Here is a 20,177-nt window from a genome sequence, read left to right as displayed (position 1 = left end):
ACATTAAAACCCACTGTCCAGTCAGCTCTGCAACATGGGCTGAAAGGTTGAATTGGAATTGGCAGGTTGACTGCCTGCAGGAAGACCAGAAAGAGCGCTCACAATGCAATGATATTAGTGCATGTTGTTGGGGACCAGAGTTGAGGGAGCTTCTGACTGTGCCTCACTCAACCTTAGGGTGTCAGTACACCTGCTGTATTCCACACTGATATCTCCCACCTCAATTGGCAAAAACTATAAATTAAGTTCCTAATGGTGTGAATTTGTGCATGTTTCTATCTAATAAAGCAGCCTGACACATTTTTGTGAAATGGAGACTGGGCAGGTGAATGAAGATGTCCCGATACCACCAATCAGGCTGCTGACTTATGAGACCTCATTAGCAGCTCTCAAAGTGTTTGCGAATTCTTCTCTATTCTGGTTCTGCAGGGGTTTGATTCAGTTGCTCACCAGAATAGACCTGAATGGAGGGTATTTCCGAGTGTTACACCGTCACTCTCCTCACTGTGGGGTCAAGGAGTTGGTGCCCTGTGAGGGGGTTTTGGGCTGCGGCACCACACTTTCTGCTTTCTTGGACCAGCATTTGTTGCCCATCCCTAACTGCCCTTGAGCCGAGTGCCTTGCTAGGCCTTTTCAGAGGACAGTTAAGAGTCAACCACATTGCTGTGGGCCTGGAGTCACAAGTAGGTCAGACCAGGTAACGTGGCAGATTTCCTTCTCTAAAGGACATTGTATTTTTTTAGTGAACCAGATGGGATTTTACGACAATTGGCGGTTTCATGGTCACCATTACCGAGATTAGCTTTCAATTCCAGATTTATTAATTGAATTTAAATTCCACCAGCTGCCATGGTGGGATTTGAACCCATGTCCCCAATTACTAGTCCAGTACCATTAACACTGCCCCACTGTCTTCCCATTAAATTCCTCATCACCAACCAACCAGGGCGATTCTGGCAGAGGCTGGGGGAGATTGGTGGTCTTCATGGATTTAGGGCTTCTCAGTTGAAAAATCCAATGATTAATGGGATGAGAGGCTGAGTGAATTGGGTCTGTATTCTCTGGAGTTTAGAAGAATAAGAGGGGATCTCATTGAAACATACAAGATGCTGAAAGGACTTGATACTGAGAGGTTGTTTCCCCTGGTCGGGGAATCTAAAACACAGGGGCACAGTCTCAGGATGAGGGGCCGATCATTTGGAACTGAGGTGAGGAGAAATTTCTTCACTCAAAGGGTTGTGAATCTTTGGAATTCTCTACCCCAGAGGGTTGTGGATGCTTCATCGTAGAGTATGTTTGAGGCTGGAATAGGCATCGAAATTTGGTGTCTCAGGGAATGAAGGGATTTGGGAACGCGCAGGAAAGTGAAGTTGAACCCCAAGATCAGCCACGATCGTATTGATTGATGGAGCAGGCTCGACAGGCCTTATGGTCTACCCCTGCTCCTATATTTATATTCTTATGTTGGTCACAGTAGAATATGATGCAAGAACTGAAGAGAAGATACAAAGATAAGAGGGGAATAAGCCAGGGTGATAGGGGTTTGATATATTGGTGTTTCCACACACTATTAAAGGGGAGTCATTCAACTTGCCTGTGGTTACCTCATAAAGTCAAGGGGAAGGTAAAACTATTAGGAGGCAGCTGTGAGTTACCTGAGAATATCTTTCTTTTCTCTCCCTTGGCATCACCAAAGATGGGATGTTGATAAGTGAAGGCTGACAGCCACAGCTGTGTTCCAGCGCCTGCACTGGGATTAATAAAATTGGGTGGGGGGTGGTGGAGGCTGGGGTAGGAAAGAGGGGTCTGGTTAAATAAAATCTCTGTGAGGCTGGTGTGGATCACGATGACCCGGAAACAATTACTGCTTCTGATCTGCTACAATCTCACGTAACCCTCGCCCTGTGGAAAAGTGAATCCATTTCTGATGCACGACTCCACTTGTGCTTGGTTTCTTGATGCACATGATTCATTCTACAGGATAAAGAGTACCTGTTTGCAAATCCTCCATAGGAATGCAGCCAGTAATTAAAATAAAGCCAGTGTAGATTTTGGCTCAGACGACTATTATTGACTGAAGCAGGATATTATTTGGCACTTGAGAGGCTTAAACACAATCTAGGCAAATACTCCAGCCCAGTGCTGAGGGAGTGCTGCACTCTCTGAGGTACCTTCTTTCTGATGAGATACTAAACCGACTTGCCCTTTCATTAAGATCCTGTGACGTTATATTTTGTAGAAAGATACCCGAATGGTCCCAGGAATGGGGGGATCTTTATTGACAAGGTTAGGTTTGAGAAGCTGGGGCTGTTACGATTGAGTGAAGATTTGATAGAGGTGTACTCTACAGAGCTCTTATAAGAGCTTGCTGTGTGTAAATTGGCTGCGGCATTTCCTACCTTACAACAGTGACTACATTTCAGAAAGTACTTCCATCAGCTGTAAAGCCAGAACTTGAAAGGTGCTATACAAATGCAAGTCTTTTTATGTCGCCCCCCTCAGGGATTTGGGTAACTGATTCACTGTTTTCCCTTTCCCAGGTATTATGGTCTGTGGATGTGGTTTCCTGAGCTCCTCAAACGGATCGAGACCAGCGGTGGCTCCGCCTGCTCGAGTGTCCAAAACAGTTCCAGTGATGAGGGTGCAGAAAATCTCACCTGCTATCCGGTGAAAACAGTGGGTGGGTGTCAACTTGGGTTTGTTGGGAACTCTTCTCTCTGACATGTGTTGGGTTTGGAGGGGTGGTTGGGAGAGAATTCGACCACTTTCCAGTCACTTACAATCCTTAAAAAGTTCATTCTTTTTTCCACCTGGAAGGCATCTCAGCTTTTCATGGTTTTGAGTTTTCATTCCTGTGATATTATTGCTACAGGTCTATTGGAGAGAATGTGGCTGATTATTAGACAATGCTGTCTGTGGAGCCTGGTACAGAGTTTGAATAAAGTAGTGATTTATAATAAAAACACAAGGAACTTGTGGGCTGTGAAACTCTTTTGGGATTTCGAGCTATTCTTGACTTGGAGTCCAAACCGGGGTTTGTTTGTGCAAGTTCATCGATTAAGGATTAGAAATGAAACAGTCTGATGGAGGGAGTGCATTTCCAGTAAACTCTGCCTGTGGATTGTGCTCTGGTATCCTTCAGCAGCCTCTCCCTCATCAGCCAGTCTTACAGGACCTGTGAACCTTTTCTTTCATTGGTGAGAGGACATATCTGCAGTAATGCCATTAAAATTTCTTGATGTATTCCAGTATCTTCAGAACATAATGTTTAGGGACACAGTGTATGAGTAATTTTGAGACATGAGGTGGTGAGTGCAGTGAGCTTCAGAGCGACAGGGTGAGTTTGGAGTCTATGATTCCCAGAGCTGTCCACTGGGATTTTCCTTGTTTCATTCCTGGGTCTGTCGTAGACTCATTGATAGAGATTGATTGATTATTAGCCAACAACTCAATTTCTTTCTGTATCCTGTGGATACCAGGATGGTAGAAGGTGATCAAGATGGGCCTTTGGCCTTTTCCTATCCAGTAATTCTGTATCGGGCGGGAGCTGCAGTGTGGAGCTGAAATAGCCACTCTAATCTTGATGCTCATTGACTGTCGGGCCTTCTCTGTTCAGATCACTCGCAGTACTTTCACACCCCCCTCGGTTCATGTGTTTTGCCAGGAATTTGTCTTGTGGGTGTTTATTTTGACTTCCCCTAGTTTTCTTACTCCTCATCCTGAATGGTTCTCCAGACAGTGACTGATGTTGGGGTAGGGTCTGATTTTGCAGACACTGGCTAGGGTATTAGGGTCAGGTACTGTGGACATAGGCTGGGGGGGGGGGTCTGGTTCTGTGGACTGGAGCTGGGGACAGGGGGTCAGGATCAGGACTGGGGTCGGTGAGTCAGGTTCTGGAGACTGGGGTCAGGATCAGGGCTGGGGTTGGGGGGTGGGTCAGGTTCTGGGGGCTGGGGTCAGGTTCTGCAGACCTTGCTGATATGGCTGCTGAGTGAGTCCTCACCGCGAATCAGTGGATATAACTGATTAGAAGCAGGAATCTTTGCTACTTTCGTTTTCTCTCTGCTCCTGCCCAACTTAACAATGGATAATCCAATTTAATGTTCCCACTCACACTTGTTTCAGTGACATTGATATTTGCCTCAATTCTGGAACTGTCTCCCTCAAGAAACTCTGGTGACTGAGGCAGTTGGGAGCTTTTGAGGGCGATAGCTTTCTGTTGGGTAAGGGGGTATCATGAAGCAAAGGTGGGGTAATGGGAGTTGAGGTACATATTATTACATCACAGAAACAGGCCCCTTGGCCCATCTGGTCTGTGCTGGTGTTCAGGCTCCTCGCACGCTCCTTCCCCTTCTCACCCCATCAACATGTGTTACTGATCTGCCATAATCTGATCTCCAGTCCCAAAGCATGCGATGCATATCCACACTCCGCCATCTGAATAACTGACAGTCGGACATTTAAAGAAAATGTCATCCTTGGGGTCTCTTAAAGAAAGAATCATCTCGAAGCTGCAATTAATTTTCATCTTCCCCCCTCTTTCTCTTTCTTGGGTTTTTTCTGAAAAGATGTTTTTTCTTCTGTTTTGCAGTGTACAAAGAAGGATTTATAATAGCTGCTGCCAACCTTCCTGGTAATATCTTCACTATCTTACTGATGGATCTGCTAGGAGGCAAGCTGCTGCTTTGTGAGTAACAAACACGAAGAACTCCAGAAGTGAAATGGAAGAGAGTTAGGACAGTGTGAGGAGCTGTTTGCAATTCATGTCAGTGTTAAGTGTCCAGAAAAAAAAACTGCTCTTACATAGCGCCTTCCATATTCCCGACATATTCTCACAGCACTCTACAGCCAGTGAATCACTTGTGAAATGCAGTCACTGCTGTTTTGCAATAGTTACACGCAGCAAATAATAAACAGAAAGAATGAGCTGAGGATCCAATTTGTTGGTTGGATGGGGGGAGGTCTCCTCAGATACTGAAGCCGTCCATGTCCATATGCAGCAAGACCTGGACAATATCCAGGCTTGGGCTGACAAGTAGCAAGTTACATTCGTGCCACCCAAGTGTCAGGCAATGACCATCTCTAACATTAGAGAATCTAACCATCGCCCCTGGCCATATAAATACTGTGGCTACAAGAGCAGGTCAGAGGTTAGGAATCCTGCGGTGAGTAACTCACCTCTAGACTCCCCAAAAACTGTCCACCATCTATAAGGCAGAAGTGTGATGGAATGCTCTCTACTTGCCTCCAGCAGCACTCAAGAAGCTTGACACCATCCAGGACAAAGCAGCTCGCTTGATTGGCACCCCTTCCACAAACATGCACTCCCTCCATCATAATGTGCAGTGTGTACCACCTACAAGATGCACTGCAGGAACTCGTCAAGCGTCCTTAGACAGCACCTTCCAAACTCATGACCACTACCATCTAGAAGGACAAGGGCAGCAGATAGATGGGAACACCACCACCTGGAAGTTCCCCTCCAAGTCACTCACCATCCTGACTTGGAAATATATCGCTGTTCCTTCACTATCACTGGGTCAAAATCCTGGAACTCCCTTCCTAACAGCACTGTGGGTGTACCTACACCACATGGACGGCAGTGGTTCAAGAAGGCAGCTCACTACCACCTTCTTGAGGGCAAATAGGGATGGGCAAAACTGATGGCCTGGCCAGCGAAGCCCATATCCCATGAACAAATCAAAAAAATCTTAGCTAAGACAAGGGAGAATTCCTTTGCTGCTCTTTGAATAGTGATGAGATTTTTGACATCGACTTGAAGAGAGGGATGGTTCCTTGGTTCTAAGTCTTTGAAAGACAGCACCTGCAACAGTGCTACATTCCCTTGGTACTGCACTGAAGTGTCAACTCAGATTATGTCCTGAAGTCTCTGATTGGAGGGGGGGGGAACGACATTCTTAGACGTGACAGCATACATCAGAAGCATCACGGTGCCTTTTTTGTTGTTGTTGTTCCTCATTTTTGCCAGTTTGCACTAAAAAAATGAACAGATACTCCCATCCTGAAAACCTTGTTCGCTTCACAACTCTTCTCCCACCCACCCTGATCAAATATGATCTGGTAGGCTGCAGCCTGCCCAACAGGTACCCCTGCCAATAGGATACCCGACAGGTATCTGCACTGGGGAGCAGGAGGTGTGTTTCCATCAAATACTAATAGCAGCAAGTTTCTCCTCCTCCCTCACCCACTTCCTGACCATCAGGCTAAGAACTGTAGTAGTTCACCTCACTGTGATGATGAGGATCAGAGAATGGTGCTAGTTACAGACTTGGAAAGAGCAACTCTAAGATTTAAACTTAGTCCATCCCAGACTTAATGACCCAGTGTGGAGTGGTGAAGACTTCCAACATTGATTCCTGAGGAGTGGAGGCTGCTTGCCCTAGGTTATGCTTTTAGTTATACACTTAATCTCTTGGAAGGCCCTAAGAGCTGGAAACTAATCAAAAGGATTTGAAACAATGCAGAAAATACCCATTTTATTCACCTTTTAAAATACAGTTTCGGTGGAGAGGTTCAAGGTGAACTATTTTACTGGTTGTCATAGCCGGTACCTAATGCAATGGGGTAGTGGGGTTTGTGGTTGTGGATACCAGATCCTTGAAATTTGCAACAAAAGGAAAAGGACATGGATTTATACAGCGCCTTTCGTGGCCACCTCAGTGTTTTACAGCCAATTACTACTTTTTGAAGTGTAGCCATTGGTGTAATGTAGGAAACCTGGCAGCCAATCTGTTCAAACTCCCACCAACAGCAATCTAATTAGCAGTAGTTGGTTTTAATGATGTTGATTGAGGGGTAAATATTGGCCATAACACGGGAGAGCTTCCCTGCTCCTCTTCGAAATAGTGCCATGGGATCTTTTACAACCACCCAAGCAGGCAGATGGGGGGCCTTGGTTCAGTATCTCCTCTGAGGGATGACACCTCCAACAGTGCAGCACTCCCTCTGTACTGCAATGGAGTGTTGGCCTTGATTTTTGTGCTCAAGCCCTGGAGTGGGACTAGAATCCAGAATCTTGAGTCAGAGGAAAGAGTGTTACCCACAGAGTAAAAGGGAAAGCATCCCTTTGCATTTTGGGGCAGCTCTTGATTTTAAAAAGGCTGTTAAATATCCACAACATCGAGGTCCAAATATTAATACTGAGACCAGTAGCCTTTTACTGTTACTTCTCCCTGGCAGAATTTTGGCTAGTATTTTGTCTAATGAACTTAAGTTGGATCTGCTATCTGTATAGTTAACATTAGCACTGCTTAGGAAGTCAATAATTGAGCTGGCTTTGGGATTGATAAAGGGTAGCTCTGTCTCTGCCTTCTTCTGAGCTGCTTTTTATTGGGATCGTTTAGACAAGATATATTTTTGTGGGAAGAAAATTTTGGAATTCCATTGGTTTAAAAATCCCACAGTCCACATGAAATGGGAATTGTGTCCTTGGAATTTAGAGTCAAGGAATGATGGGCTAGTTTAAGAGTTGTTGACTGGGTGGTCATGGATGTGGGAATTTATTCAGATCCCTCCCTTAACTGCTTTTCCGTTGCCCAGCTGAAATATTAGCACCAGGCAGCTAACTGAGGGACTGAGTGAAGAACACAAACTTAGTTATGAACAAGTCAATCAGAACTACCAACCTTACAAAGGCAACTTCCATTTTAAGTATTGGTACAGAGACCAATCAGAGGCCGAGTCTCCGATGATCCTGTGCACTCCTACAATTTAAATGGAGGGGGGAGGGGCAATAAAAAACGGTCAACATTGGGCAGGGTCTGTCCTTCAAAGGACAATGTTATTGCTCAAGTTGTGCATAAAATTAGTGATGGTTAGCTAACAGCTTTTAGCAATACTCGTGCTCCTGGGGACACAAAACCAATGTATAATTACTGTGATTTGAAGGGTAGATGACTAATTAAATTGACAAGCTGGGGGGTAATTTTGTTTCATGCTTTGCCTCCTAGGTGCCAGCCTGTTTCTCTCAGGTGTCAGTGTGTTCTTCATCTGGGAAGTGACAACTAAGATCCAGAGCTTGATTGTGTCTTGTGTGTTCAGTGCCATCTCAGTCATTGCCTGGAACTCGCTCGATGTCATCGGGCTGGAATTGTATCCCACTCAACTGCGGTAGGTTACAGTTTAAAATCAAGACGTTGGTTTCTTCCTGAATGTTTTACCCTCTCAAACATTAGTGCATTGTTCACAGAGGGGGTGAGGTGGAATCACTTTCCAGGAGTTTAGGGAACTGTCTGTACAGTAACTGAATTTTAATATTGTAAAGGGTGAGATTGGTCAGAAATCTACTTGCATTATATTCCTAGTTCAATAGATGCATCAGAATAAGCCACATTTAAAAACCAAAATGAATGCAAATTGACCAGCTTTATACTGATATGTAATCATCCCATAGGAACAGGTTGAGGCTATTTAGCTTCAAGTCTGTTCTGCCTTTCAATGAGATGATGATTAACCTAGCACCTAATTCCATATACCAACTTTTGCCCCACAGCCCTTAATACCTTTGACAGATTTTTATTATCCAATCTCATTTAAAATGTACAGTGGCAGAGAGCTATTGGGGAGGATCACAAGACTTTTAACTGATGGAAGAGTATTAATCCTGGAGGAATTCTCTTTTTTCATTTAGTGGTTTAGATCTGCTCTAAAATAGGTACAGAAGTATAACCGAGACTGAGAAGGATGGAAGTGCCTTTTTGGCTCAATGATTTCTTGGCCTAGCAACAACTGGTTTTGAAGCTCCCAATGTTTCACCAACCTTACAAAATAAATTCTTCATGTTTCCATTTTATTTTTGTATTAGTCTGGGTTAATTTTTTTTGTATCTCCCATGAAAACCCTTTGTAATCCTCCTTTCCCGGTTGTGGAATGCAAATTTCTTTTTAGCTCTTACTCTTGGCATTGATGTAGTTCTGTGCGTCCTCTCCACTGCATGTACTTATTAATTATCTACATGACAAGTACAGTGAGACCTGTGCACTGTCAGGCTTTGGTATAATTTCTAGCTATATACTAATCTGGCTGCATGAGTAAAGGCAAAATCTCATAAAGACCATTTCTTTTCTGTACCCTTTATCTAGGCAGTGTAAACAGAGAATGGGTAATTAAAGATGATGTAGCTTGCAGTTAGAATTCTTTCAGTTAAAACATTGTTTAACTAGAAATAAAGGACTGAATTTGATCTAATTATGCTGCTCAATTATCATCATTTCACCTGGCCTTGCTGTCCAACACAAGGGGACTGATCAATAATGAGCTCATCTTTCACTAGTGGATCTTTTGAGGTATTGCATTTGGAGTTGGATTAAAGTCCTATATACAGTCCTTAATGTTTCAGATATAAATTAGTTGACAGGTACTACACACACCTATTTCTGTTATTAAATTCCATTATAGATGTGGATAAAGGAAGCTGCAAACTTGCTGTAATTACATTCTTCTGCTAGTCATGGTGGAGCAGTGTCCCCACTGGCAGCTGGGTGTAACTACAGCAAATGGTAATAGGCGTTTGCCATTAAAAGACAAGATTTTACAATGGAAAGCACTGACAGGAAAAAAAATGAAGTCAGTCTTTATCAACCTACTATATAGTAATGTTGGCACATTAAAATTATATTGGGCCAATATTTCCAAAATGGTTCAGTTTAAAAATACCAGCATGGTTCTAACGAATGAATGGATGAAGCTTGTTTAATGACTTTAAGGATTTTTTAAAAAAAAAAACAAACAATTTCTGCCTTGACAGGTCATCTGCCCTTGGGTTGTTCACGGGTGTCAGCCGAATCGCCTCCATTTTGGGAAACATTGTGATTGGGCAGCTGGTTGACATGAACTGTGCTGTGATCATCCTGCTGGTAGCAGTAATCTTTTTCATTGGAAGTCTGGCTGGTCTCAAACTGCCCAACACCAAGCAAGTAGAATTGAGTTGAGAGGAGTCGGAGGAAAGTTACTGGACTGTTTATAATTAGTGCCTTTACCGGTGTGTAAATGTTTTTGACGCCAGCGGAGGCTCTGGTTAGCCCTTCCCTGGATTGAGATATAGTGCAATCAGCCAGGACATAGGGAACGTTGCCATGTTCTTCAGGGGGCAACTGGCCCCTCCTGCACACTTCCCAATGATACTATTTTAATGGAGAAACATTTGATTGGACTACAACAGAGCAAGTCTTCAGCTTCAAAAGAGCATTGTCTGTACAGCATTGAAGTAAATGGGAGGTCATACAGTTTATGTGCAGTAAATTAATTCAAAAGCTGATCTGTACCTAGAGAGAATCACCTTTAGTTTCTACTTTCTTCCACCGAATGAAGGCCTGTAATAATTCCCGTCCGTCCGTCCATCCATCATGGATAAAGACAAAGTGCGTTTGCACCTCTTCAGAATGTTACAATCTGGCTAAACCTATTTCCCTATAACACCTTGGGTGTTCTACAAGAGTCAGTACTGGGCCCACAATTCATCACTGGCATCAGTGATTTGAACTGAATTAGGAGTAAGCATTTTAAAAGTGGTAGACATTGAATTAGGAATATAGAGTTAAATTTGCAGTAAGATAATTCAAACTTATATAGTCGGCAATTTATAAATAGGGCAAAGATACAGACATGATCAATAGTAGTGACAAGGCATCAAAAAGCCTCAATTTCTGGAGGGATAAAATTGGAAAACATAGGCTGCCCTCTAAAATGGAGATCATTCAAAACTCTGCTGCCCGTATCACATCCCATTCATCCATCACCACAGGATCACTGACTTTGGCTCAAGCAATTTTAAAATTCAGTTTTTCCCAATCCCTCCAGGGCCTTGCCCCCTCCCCATCTCTAATCATCTCCAGCCCTATACTTAAGTGGGCCAGATTCTTAGTACTGACCTTGAACATCTGTTTTAGTTGCTTCACTAATGCCAGCTGTGTCTCCAGCAGGCTAGGCCCTAAATCGAGTATTCCCTGAGTCCTTTGAAGCTGCTCGTTTAAAACGAAACTTCTTTGACTGAGCTCGTGGTCATCTGTCCAAATGTCACATGCGACTATCAGAGGTATCAAAGAAATCTAAGTGAAATATCTCAAGGTACATGATAAAGATAAACCTGACGTACAGAACACAGTTCATTTTTGAAAGGATGAGGCACTTAAATATTCACTGACACTTTGTCTTTCCTGCTGAGGCTGCAAGTTAGAAGACAGGCAATTCCCAGATAGAAAATGGCTCCAGTAATTATGGGGGGGGGTGGACTATAAGTCACTAATAAATACAAAGATTTGTGTAATGAATGAGGGACAAAGACAATCTTGGCATAGGTCGAGGCAGCTCAAAACAGCAGCTTTCTTCAAAATTCCACTTGAAAAATTCAGATGGTTAGTTGGCAGTTTGAAAATCCTTCGGTGGGTATGAAATTATGGCATGTTCTTTGCTTTCTCTGAATCTTCCCATTTCCTGATTGTTGACTGGTGTTGGGTTTATCAGTTATCACAGAATCAGAAAGGACCTTATAAATAGGAACAGGAACAAAGGATTTTAGTCACATCAGAAGCATCGGTTGTGGGTAATAATTAAAAAGGGAGCCTGGACCAGATTGCAGGTTGTAATATTGCAGCATCATGAGTCTAGTGTTGGGCACTGACTGCTAGACAGGTAGATGGAGGTGCACATCAGCCACAATCTAATTGCATGGCACAAAAGGATTTGGCTGCCTTCTATTCCTATAAAGAAGGAACTATACTAATATAACATGGATCCTGATTATCTGCAAAGACCAATTATAACCTTGGGAACCAGTGCTGAAAAAGTGTTATAAATCCTTGGCGGATAAACCAGCCTCTAGTTTAGGATATGCAGGACTACATGCAATAATTAACCTTGCCTGCATTTCTCTTCAGGGAAGAAAACCAAAGAATGTGCTAATCGAATGCTTGAATATGAAGTTACCTCACTAGCCAGGCAGTCAGCCCATCCCTCATTTTGTTTCTACTTTTCTGCTCAGGCAGGTCAGCAATAGGTAAAGGGGTTATGTTCAAAAACTCAACTTTACTTATCCTCAGTATGGTGCAGTCTGGCTTAAAAAACTTGTCTGGATTTACTCAGACTGATGGATCAGTGTTGGGAAAACAGTGAAATCACATTAACTGGTTTTCACTCAACGCATCAGAAAAGACATCTATGCTGATTGACTGTAATACTCAGGGTGAGGCTTTGTTGTGCTGGAAGTTTATGAACAAACTTATTTTTGTGCATCCAATGATGGTCATTCAAGCAGTCATTCATACATCTGTTCGAGTCATATTGGACTGGACATTAACTCAGTTTCTTTCTCCACGAATGCTGCTAGACCTGCTGAGACTTTCCAGCACAGACTGTATATCTGTTTCTTGCTTTGCAACAATAATGGAGAAGCAGAGAATCCAAATGCCTTTAGACTGGAGTTATTGTAGTGTAACTGCAACTTCACCTCAGTGTCTTGCTCCAGAGATGGTATCAGAATTTAACTATTTGTAAGAATCATTGCAGCAAGTCAAACTTGGTGTATTCTGTATGTTTGATCAATCTGTCACTGTATAATCTGTAACATGCCAAGAATAAAGTAATTTTTTTCACATTTGCAGATGAGAATTTATTACCTATCCCTCATTGCCCTGAACCACTGCAGTCTGTGGTGAAGGTGCTCCAAATAGTTTGATACAACTGAGTAGCTTGTTAGGTCAGTCACATTGGTGTGTGACTTAGACCCACAGCAGAGAAGAGCATGAAACCAGCTATCCTTACTTGAAGGACATTAGTGAACCAGATGGACTTTTAAAAAACAGTCTGGTCATTCCATTATTACATATATCCAATTCTCGTTCTTTGACCTTCTCAGCTGCTATAGAGGCATTTGAACTTGTCCAGTAACGTTTCCACTATCCTACATCAGGACTCCAGTTAAGTTTGTGAAGCAAATAATGTGCTTGTAGAACCAATCCACAAGAGAACCTCAATGATTTCAGTATATTAAAACTTCTCCAGGCTAGAATGCTTGGGACTGTCAATTCTGGATTATAGAATGCACAATCACAATATGAATCAAAGCACTGTAGCTATAAATTTGCCCAGTGAAGCTCAATGCAAACTGGAGGAACAGCATCTCATCTTCCAACTAGGCAATTTACAGCCTTCTGGACTGAATATTGAGTTCAACAATTTTAGATCATGAACTCTCTCTTCCATCCCCACCTTCTGATCCCCCCCTTTTTTCCCCCAATAATTTATACAGATTTTTCTTTTTCCCATCTATTTCCATTATTTTTAAATGTATTTCGATTCATCGTTTTATTTTTGCCTTTTAGCTTATTTTGATTCCTTCACCCTCACTAGGGCTATCTGGACCTTGCTTGTCCTGCTTTCTACCCTTAATTAGCAAATTCCTTAGATAATATCACCACCTTCAACACCTCTTTGTCCTTTTGTCTACGACATCTTTTGGTTATCTCCACCTATCACTGGCCCTCTATCCAGCTCTACCCTCTCCCCCACCCCTTAAACCAGCTTATATTTCACCCCTTTTCTATTTTTACTTAGTTCTGTTGAAGAGTCATACGGACTCGAAACGTTAATTGTATTCCTCTCCGCAGATGCTGTGCCAGACCTGCTGAGTTTTTCCAGGTATTTTTATTTTTGTTATAGAAATTGTTTCACTTATCCAAATATTGCATCTTCCATATTTCCACTCCCAAAATACTGGAAAATTAAGCTGATGGTCTGATCAAAAACATTTGAGCAAGCGTTTCCAAACAATGAAGGATTTCTAGACTGCAGAAGTTACTGTGTAATCTTATAGCTGTTCAAGTTTTATTTGAACTGAGACAGAGGTAGTAAAAGCAATACTAATGTCAATAAGCAAAGCTGGAATGATGTCTCAAGTATGCACCAAGAAGCCTCACAGCTTAAGTCAACTGGCTGTGGTGGCCAAGGTGTCAAGGGGACCAAGTGGCTAGGCACATACTTGACAGGAATATAGTGAATGTTAGGAGGCCAAAATCAGACCTAGGGAATGGCTGTAGATCTACAGAGTGGCAACCTTCCCCCAGTCATGAGTGAGCATGGAATTAGCCACTTCCAATTCTACTGTTTAGCTCGCCTCACATTGACACAGCCTCAGCCCATTCCACATCAATCTAAGCACATGGTATGCACTCTTAAAGGGGCAAAGTAACAATTGTTGCTGAAAGTTTTGGAGTTCAATATCAAGTCCACTATCACAATAGCAGCAGCTCACTTAACCATCAACTATAACCATACATATGCCACCAGTCAATATCTGCTCCTCTACCAGAGAGAGGTGGCTTGGCTACGGTACAGACTACCTGTAAGCATCACTGCAGCAACTCAAAAACAGTTTGACTGCACTTCCCAATCCAATGGCAGCTAACACAAAAAAATATACCAAGGGAAACAATACCCCCAAGCCACACAGCATCCTGACTTGAACACTGGACAGGCAGTTGTCCAATTAGCTACCCCACAGAGTAAACAATATGCCAAGTACTGCAGCAATTCTCATATCAAGCTTGACTAAGTTTACTAAACACAGCCCAAGAACAAGTTAGTTTCACATTACTCCCTCTTAGCTGCACTTAAGACCACTCTACTCCAGCGCTAATTTCTGCTTCATTGCCTTTTTGAGCATTGCATGTGGTTATTTTACTCATCCAGCAAGAGCAAAGGCAGATTCAGACAACTTCTACACATTGGAGTGTGTAGGATCGTTGAATGAGCATCCATACAGCCAGCTTACTAAGAGTCATGCTGGAATATGTAGTGCTGCCAATTTAAACTCAAATGTAATGTGATTCAATTCAAAGTTCAATCTCCCACACACAGGTACTGTAGGACCATATGCAAATTAAAATAGCCAGTTACTGCTTGATTAAATCAAATTTACCCATTAAAACACTGTACAGGGAAAATACTCATTGGATCTTTTGCATTGTAATTTGAACTCAATCTGAACACTAGAAAAATGCAGATGAAAATGGTGTGCTCTTAAAATACATCAAGACAGTTACTAGAACTGACAGCATTCACAAGTCAGACATCTAGCAGTATAAATCCAAAATCACTGCTTTGAAGAGTTTCCCTCACCCCAACAGTCCCACAGCACCCAGATTGGCCATTATCAATGAACTTCCCCTATCTAAAAACAATATTTTGAGCAGAAGGACTAGATAGTTTAGAAACCACTCAATTTATTTAGTTTGTTTTATTGGTAATACACTAATAGCAATTTGAATCACAGGATAGGAACAAAATAAAAATCACTCCACAACATATTATACTGTGAACATCATGGGTTTATTCCATTTGGGTCTTTACTTACAGCAAGTCTGGATGTCACTGGCCAGTATGCTCCATTCATTGGTCATGGCCACACTGAAGGATTGCTATCAATTTAGTCACTGCAAGTTCAGCAATACATCAGCAGATGGATTACTGGGATGTTTGGCCATTATGTACAATATAGGCTCTTTTGTGCCTCTGGTTTAGTGGAAGCAGTTGAGAAACTTTTGCACTATACTGGTACATATTAGACATGTTTAACACTATAGTTTCTGCTTCAACACGGTTTATTTTTGTGCCCAACATTTAACAGCTTACTCCACAACTTCAGGTAACTGCAGTCACACCTGCATACCACAACAGTGAGGTAGAGACCTTACTAATGCTCAACAGCAGCTGGGCGAGCGACAAGGCAACAGCTCAGCAAAAAAAAAGTTAAGGACACTGGTTCTTTGGCACACAGCTTCAGATCAAAAACCACAAGAGTAAAAACCTCAAGTAACTCCAAGACCCAAGCAGTTGCTCAGCTGGCCTCACAATAGTTTCTCATCCTTATTAACAGTAAATGAGCAACTGCCCGAAAAGGGGCCTAAACCGGATACTCAGCCTGGCCCGGCCATGAAACCCCTTCTGCTCAAGTACAAAAAGAAAACCACATCATCAGTGAGAATGGTGATTAAAAACCTCTACCTACCCATAGTGCAAATTAAAAAGTGCAAAGAACATCTTAAAACTATGTACAGCAGCTCAAATGTCGTTATTCAGTCCAGTTTCTAATCCATAAATCCACACCAATGGTTGCAAACATCTTGATTTACAACAACGACCCAGGGTCCATTATAGCAGCCCCAGACACAAAAATGTTAAAAGCCGCCAGGAGAGAGTCACTGTTGTGTTTGACTAAAACCTTTTAACAGTGTAAAAAAAACTGGTCAAAAAATGAAGCCTTAAAAAGGCAGCTGCATCTGTAAAAACTGAGCGTAAAATATTGAATTTGATTGCTAAATAAAGCACTCCTCTGCCTTGTAGTTAAGTAAAAAAACCAGCTGAATATTCACCAGTATCTGCGGTCCTGATGGGGAAAAAAAAATTTAAAGGCACTGTATGGCAACTGCTAGTGGAAAGGTAATGAACTTGCAACATTGTCAAAATGCAAGGAATGTAAAAAAGCCTAAAAATCTAATGTGAAGCCATTTGCTTCAACACCTTCAAGACCTGGCTATCACCTCGGTGCAGAACTTTTGTCTGGGAACTGCTGTGGTGGGCCCCAATACCCCATGGAATGCACTGTGCATAGTGCGATCGTGAATATTAAACAGCAAATAGCAAGTGCAGGAGTGAACTTCAGTCCGTAGTCGCTGTTCCCAGTCTGAGCCTATTCCCCAGCTCACTCACTCGACTGAAAAATAGAAAATCACACATTTGCTCTGTGCTTTTAGCTGGAATCGCGGTTCTTTTGATTGCGCATCAATGGACGGTGGTGGCGGAGGACCTCGAGGGAGTGCTGCCACTGCCAGCATGAACGACAGAAATATTTGAAGCAAACCTGCAGGAACCAAGACAAGTTAACTGGTTTTAATCACAGGTATTAAAAGTTGAACCGAGCTAAACTTTGCATTTAAGTCAAGAGCTATTTCAAGTTCAACATGACCAAATCAAACTGGTGAAATGGAGATTGGGTCAAACACCCTATCGAGCTGAAATAACCCGGGGTTATTGGGCTTTTAATATGTTGTCTAGTAATTCCAAACTGTATCTGGGCTAGATCGTCACTCAGATTGAAGCAATACGCAATGCTTTATTAACCATGCTGGACAACAACTCAACAAACCTGTGAGCAGTCTTGAATCCATTTCAGAACCAAATTCAAATAATCCACAGATTGCTTTCGCCAAATTCAAATTGCAGATTATAAACTAAGAACGAGTTCAATTGCTGTAATGCACCTTAATAATTAGGCCAGATTTTTAAAAAATTCATTCATGGGAGGTGGCATCACTGGCTAGGTCAACATTTATTGCCCATCCCTCAATTGCCCTCAAGGTAATGGCGAGCTGCCTTCTTGAACCACTGCAGTTCATGGCATAGGTACACCCACAGGGCTGTTAGGGAGTGTGTTCCAGGATTTTGATCCAGCGACAGTGAAGGAATGGTGAGTGGATTGGAGGGGCAACTTCCAGCTCAACGATTTATCATAACTTGTGGTTCTTCTAAAAATCAAGGTTATCTGGGGATGAATTAACCAACCTGTTCAAGAAAACTTACTGGATCTCTGCAGAAGAATGGTCCTGGCTGAGCACTGCATGCCTGGCACATTGAGTCCTCCAAGTAGGGATCAATTTGCACCTTTAACAAGAAAGATTTTTCAGTAAGTCAAACCCTTGCTTCTTTTACAAACAAATTCAGAATTGAAGATTTACCTTTTTAGTGAACTTTGGAGTCTTTATCTCTACAAAGGCTGCACCCACTGCATTCAGGTAACTGCGCTGGTTATTAAAAGTGACTCGACCGGAACCTAAATACAAAGCAAGCTAAAGATTCAATTAGCCATGATACCATCTACATTGTAGATGTAGAAGAGTTTCCAATGCGAATTTATGAAAATGCACAAGTGTCTTAAGCACTTTGAATTACAAGTTTATTCTACAAAGGGCTGCTTACATAATAAAAAAAACACAACGATCTCAATTGGAGCAAAATTGCATTAGTAAATCTACTCCAGATGCCATTAATTACAGCTCCATCCATTATGAGCTTAGATTATGGTTCTTGGCCTGGAGTTTCAAATACTGCAGTAACAAAATGTACTGGTTGCAGAGGGAGAGTGCCTTCAACATTTAGACTGGTTTCAGTTCCCTAGATGGGTTATCTGGTACAAAAAGCAGAAAATGCTGGAAAAGCTCTTCAGAGTTGCAGAGTCATACAGACTTGAAATGTTAAGACTAAGGCATAGGAGCAGAAATTAGGCCAACTCGGCCCATCGAATCTGCTCCGCCATTCAATCATGGCTGATAACTTTCTCAACCCCATTCTCCCCGTAACCTTTGATCCCCTTACCAATCAAGAACCTATCTATCTCAGTTTTAAATATACTCAATGACCTGGCCTCCACAGCCTTCTGTGGCAATGAATTCCATAGATTCACCACTCTCTGGCTAAAGAAGTGTCTCCTCATCTCTGTTCTAAAAGGTCTTCCCTTTACTCTGAGGCTATGCCCTCAGATCCTAGTCTCTCCTACTAATGGAAATATCTTCCCCACGTCCACTCTATCCAGGCGTTTCAGTATTCTGTAAGTTTCAATCAGATTCCCCCTCATCCTTCTAATCTCCATCGAGTATAGACCTACAGTCCTCAAACATTCCTCATATTTTCATTCCTTTCATTCCCATGAACCTCCTCTGGACCCTCCCCAGGGCCAGCACATTCTTCCTGAGATACGGGGCCCAAAATTGCTCACAATATTCTAAGTGTGGTCTGACCAGAGCCTTATAAAGCCTCAGCAGCACATCCCTACGTTTATATTCTAGTCCTCTCAAAATAAAAGCCAACATTGCATTTGCCTTCCTAACTACTGACTCAACCTGCAAGTTATCCTTAAGAGAATCCTGGACTAGGACTCCCAAGTCCCTTTGCACTCCAGACTTCTGAATTCTCTCCCCATTTAGAAAATAGTCTATGCCTCTATTCTTCCTACCAAAGTGCATGACCTCACACTTCCCCATGTTGTATTCCATCTACCACTTCTTTGCCCATTCTCCTAACCTGTCCAAATCCTTCTGCAGCCTCCCCACCTACTCAATACTACCTGTCCCTCCACCTATCTTTGTATCATCTGCAAACTTAGCCAGAATGCCCTCAGTTCCTTCATCTAGATCATTAATGTATAAAGTGAAAAGTTGCGGTCCCAACACTGACCCCTGCGGAACTCCACTAGTCACTGGCCGCCATCCTGAGAAGGACCCTCTTATCCCCACTCTGCCTCCTGCCAGACAGCCAATCTTCTATCCATGTTAGTACCTTGTCTCTAACACCATGGGCTCTTATCTTACTGAGCAGCCTCCTGTGCGGCACCGTGTCAAAGGCCTTCTGGAAGTCCAAGTAGATAACATCCATTGGCTCTCCTTTTCTAACCTACTCGTTACCTCCTCAAAGAATTCTAACAGATTTGTCAGGCACGACCGCCCCTTGATGAAACCATGCTGACTTTGCCCTATTTTACCATGCACTTCCAAGTATTCTGAAATCTCATCCTTAATAATGGACTCTAAAATCTTACCAACGACCGAGGTCAGGCTAATCGACCTGTAATTTCCCGTCTTTTGCTTCACTCCCTTCTTAAACGGGGGGTTACATTTGCGATTTTCCAGTCCTCTGGGACCCTCCCTGACTCCAGTGATTCCTGAAGATCACCACTAACGCCTCCACTATCTCTTCAGCTATCTCCTTCAGAACTCTGGGATGTAATCCACCTGGCCCAGGTGATTTATCCACCTTCAGACCTTTCAGTTTTCCTAGCATCTTCTCCTTGGTAACGGCCACCATACTCACCTCTGCCCCCTGGCTCTCAAACTTTGGGATGTCACTCGTGTCTTCCACTGTGAAGACTGATGCAAAGTACCTATTCAGTTCCTCCGCCATTTCTTTGTTCCCCACTACTACTTTTCCAGCGACATTTTCCAGCAGCCCAATGTCCACTTTTGCCTCTCTCTTACTGTTTTTCTTACTGTTACTGTTAACTGTTTTTCTCTCCACAGATGCTGTCAGACCTGTTGTGTTTTTCCCACATTTTCTGTTTTTGTTTGAGATTTCCAGCATCTGCAGTATTTTGCTTTTATCCTAGTGTATCTGGT

At 42.6% G+C, this 20,177-nt stretch overlaps 2 protein-coding genes across 10 annotated transcripts in view; one reads left to right on the top strand and one right to left on the bottom strand.

Annotated features, from left to right (window-relative positions):
* Window positions 1-12,610, top strand: part of sv2 (synaptic vesicle glycoprotein 2) — a 79,968-nt gene extending 67,358 nt beyond the window's left edge. For 2 of the 3 annotated variants that reach the window (XM_041178268.1, XM_041178267.1), the window contains 4 exons: window positions 2,541-2,680; window positions 4,592-4,687; window positions 7,971-8,130; window positions 9,767-12,610. In XM_041178268.1, the coding sequence (XP_041034202.1) occupies window positions 2,541-2,680; window positions 4,592-4,687; window positions 7,971-8,130; window positions 9,767-9,950 (580 nt within the window). In that variant the 3' untranslated portion in view covers window positions 9,951-12,610. The remainder of the gene's footprint in view (window positions 1-2,540; window positions 2,681-4,591; window positions 4,688-7,970; window positions 8,131-9,766) is intronic. The other variant, XM_041178269.1, reaches the window with a different exon arrangement.
* A 2,606-nt stretch (window positions 12,611-15,216) lies between these two features.
* The window catches only part of LOC121271996 (cytoplasmic polyadenylation element-binding protein 1-like), an 83,937-nt gene continuing 78,976 nt past the window's right edge, over window positions 15,217-20,177 (bottom strand). For all 7 annotated transcript variants that reach the window (XM_041178296.1, XM_041178294.1, XM_041178295.1 and 4 more), the window contains 3 exons: window positions 17,748-17,842; window positions 17,593-17,673; window positions 15,217-16,873 (listed from right to left, as the gene is read on the bottom strand). In XM_041178296.1, the coding sequence (XP_041034230.1) occupies window positions 16,763-16,873; window positions 17,593-17,673; window positions 17,748-17,842 (287 nt within the window). In that variant the 3' untranslated portion in view covers window positions 15,217-16,762. The remainder of the gene's footprint in view (window positions 16,874-17,592; window positions 17,674-17,747; window positions 17,843-20,177) is intronic.

Source organism: Carcharodon carcharias, chromosome 32 (assembly GCF_017639515.1).
Source record: "Carcharodon carcharias isolate sCarCar2 chromosome 32, sCarCar2.pri, whole genome shotgun sequence".
In the NCBI taxonomy this organism is placed as follows: Eukaryota; Metazoa; Chordata; class Chondrichthyes; order Lamniformes; family Lamnidae; genus Carcharodon; species Carcharodon carcharias.
The sequence above is the reverse complement of the archived record's forward strand: the minus strand, read 5'-3'. Positions and strand labels throughout refer to the sequence as shown.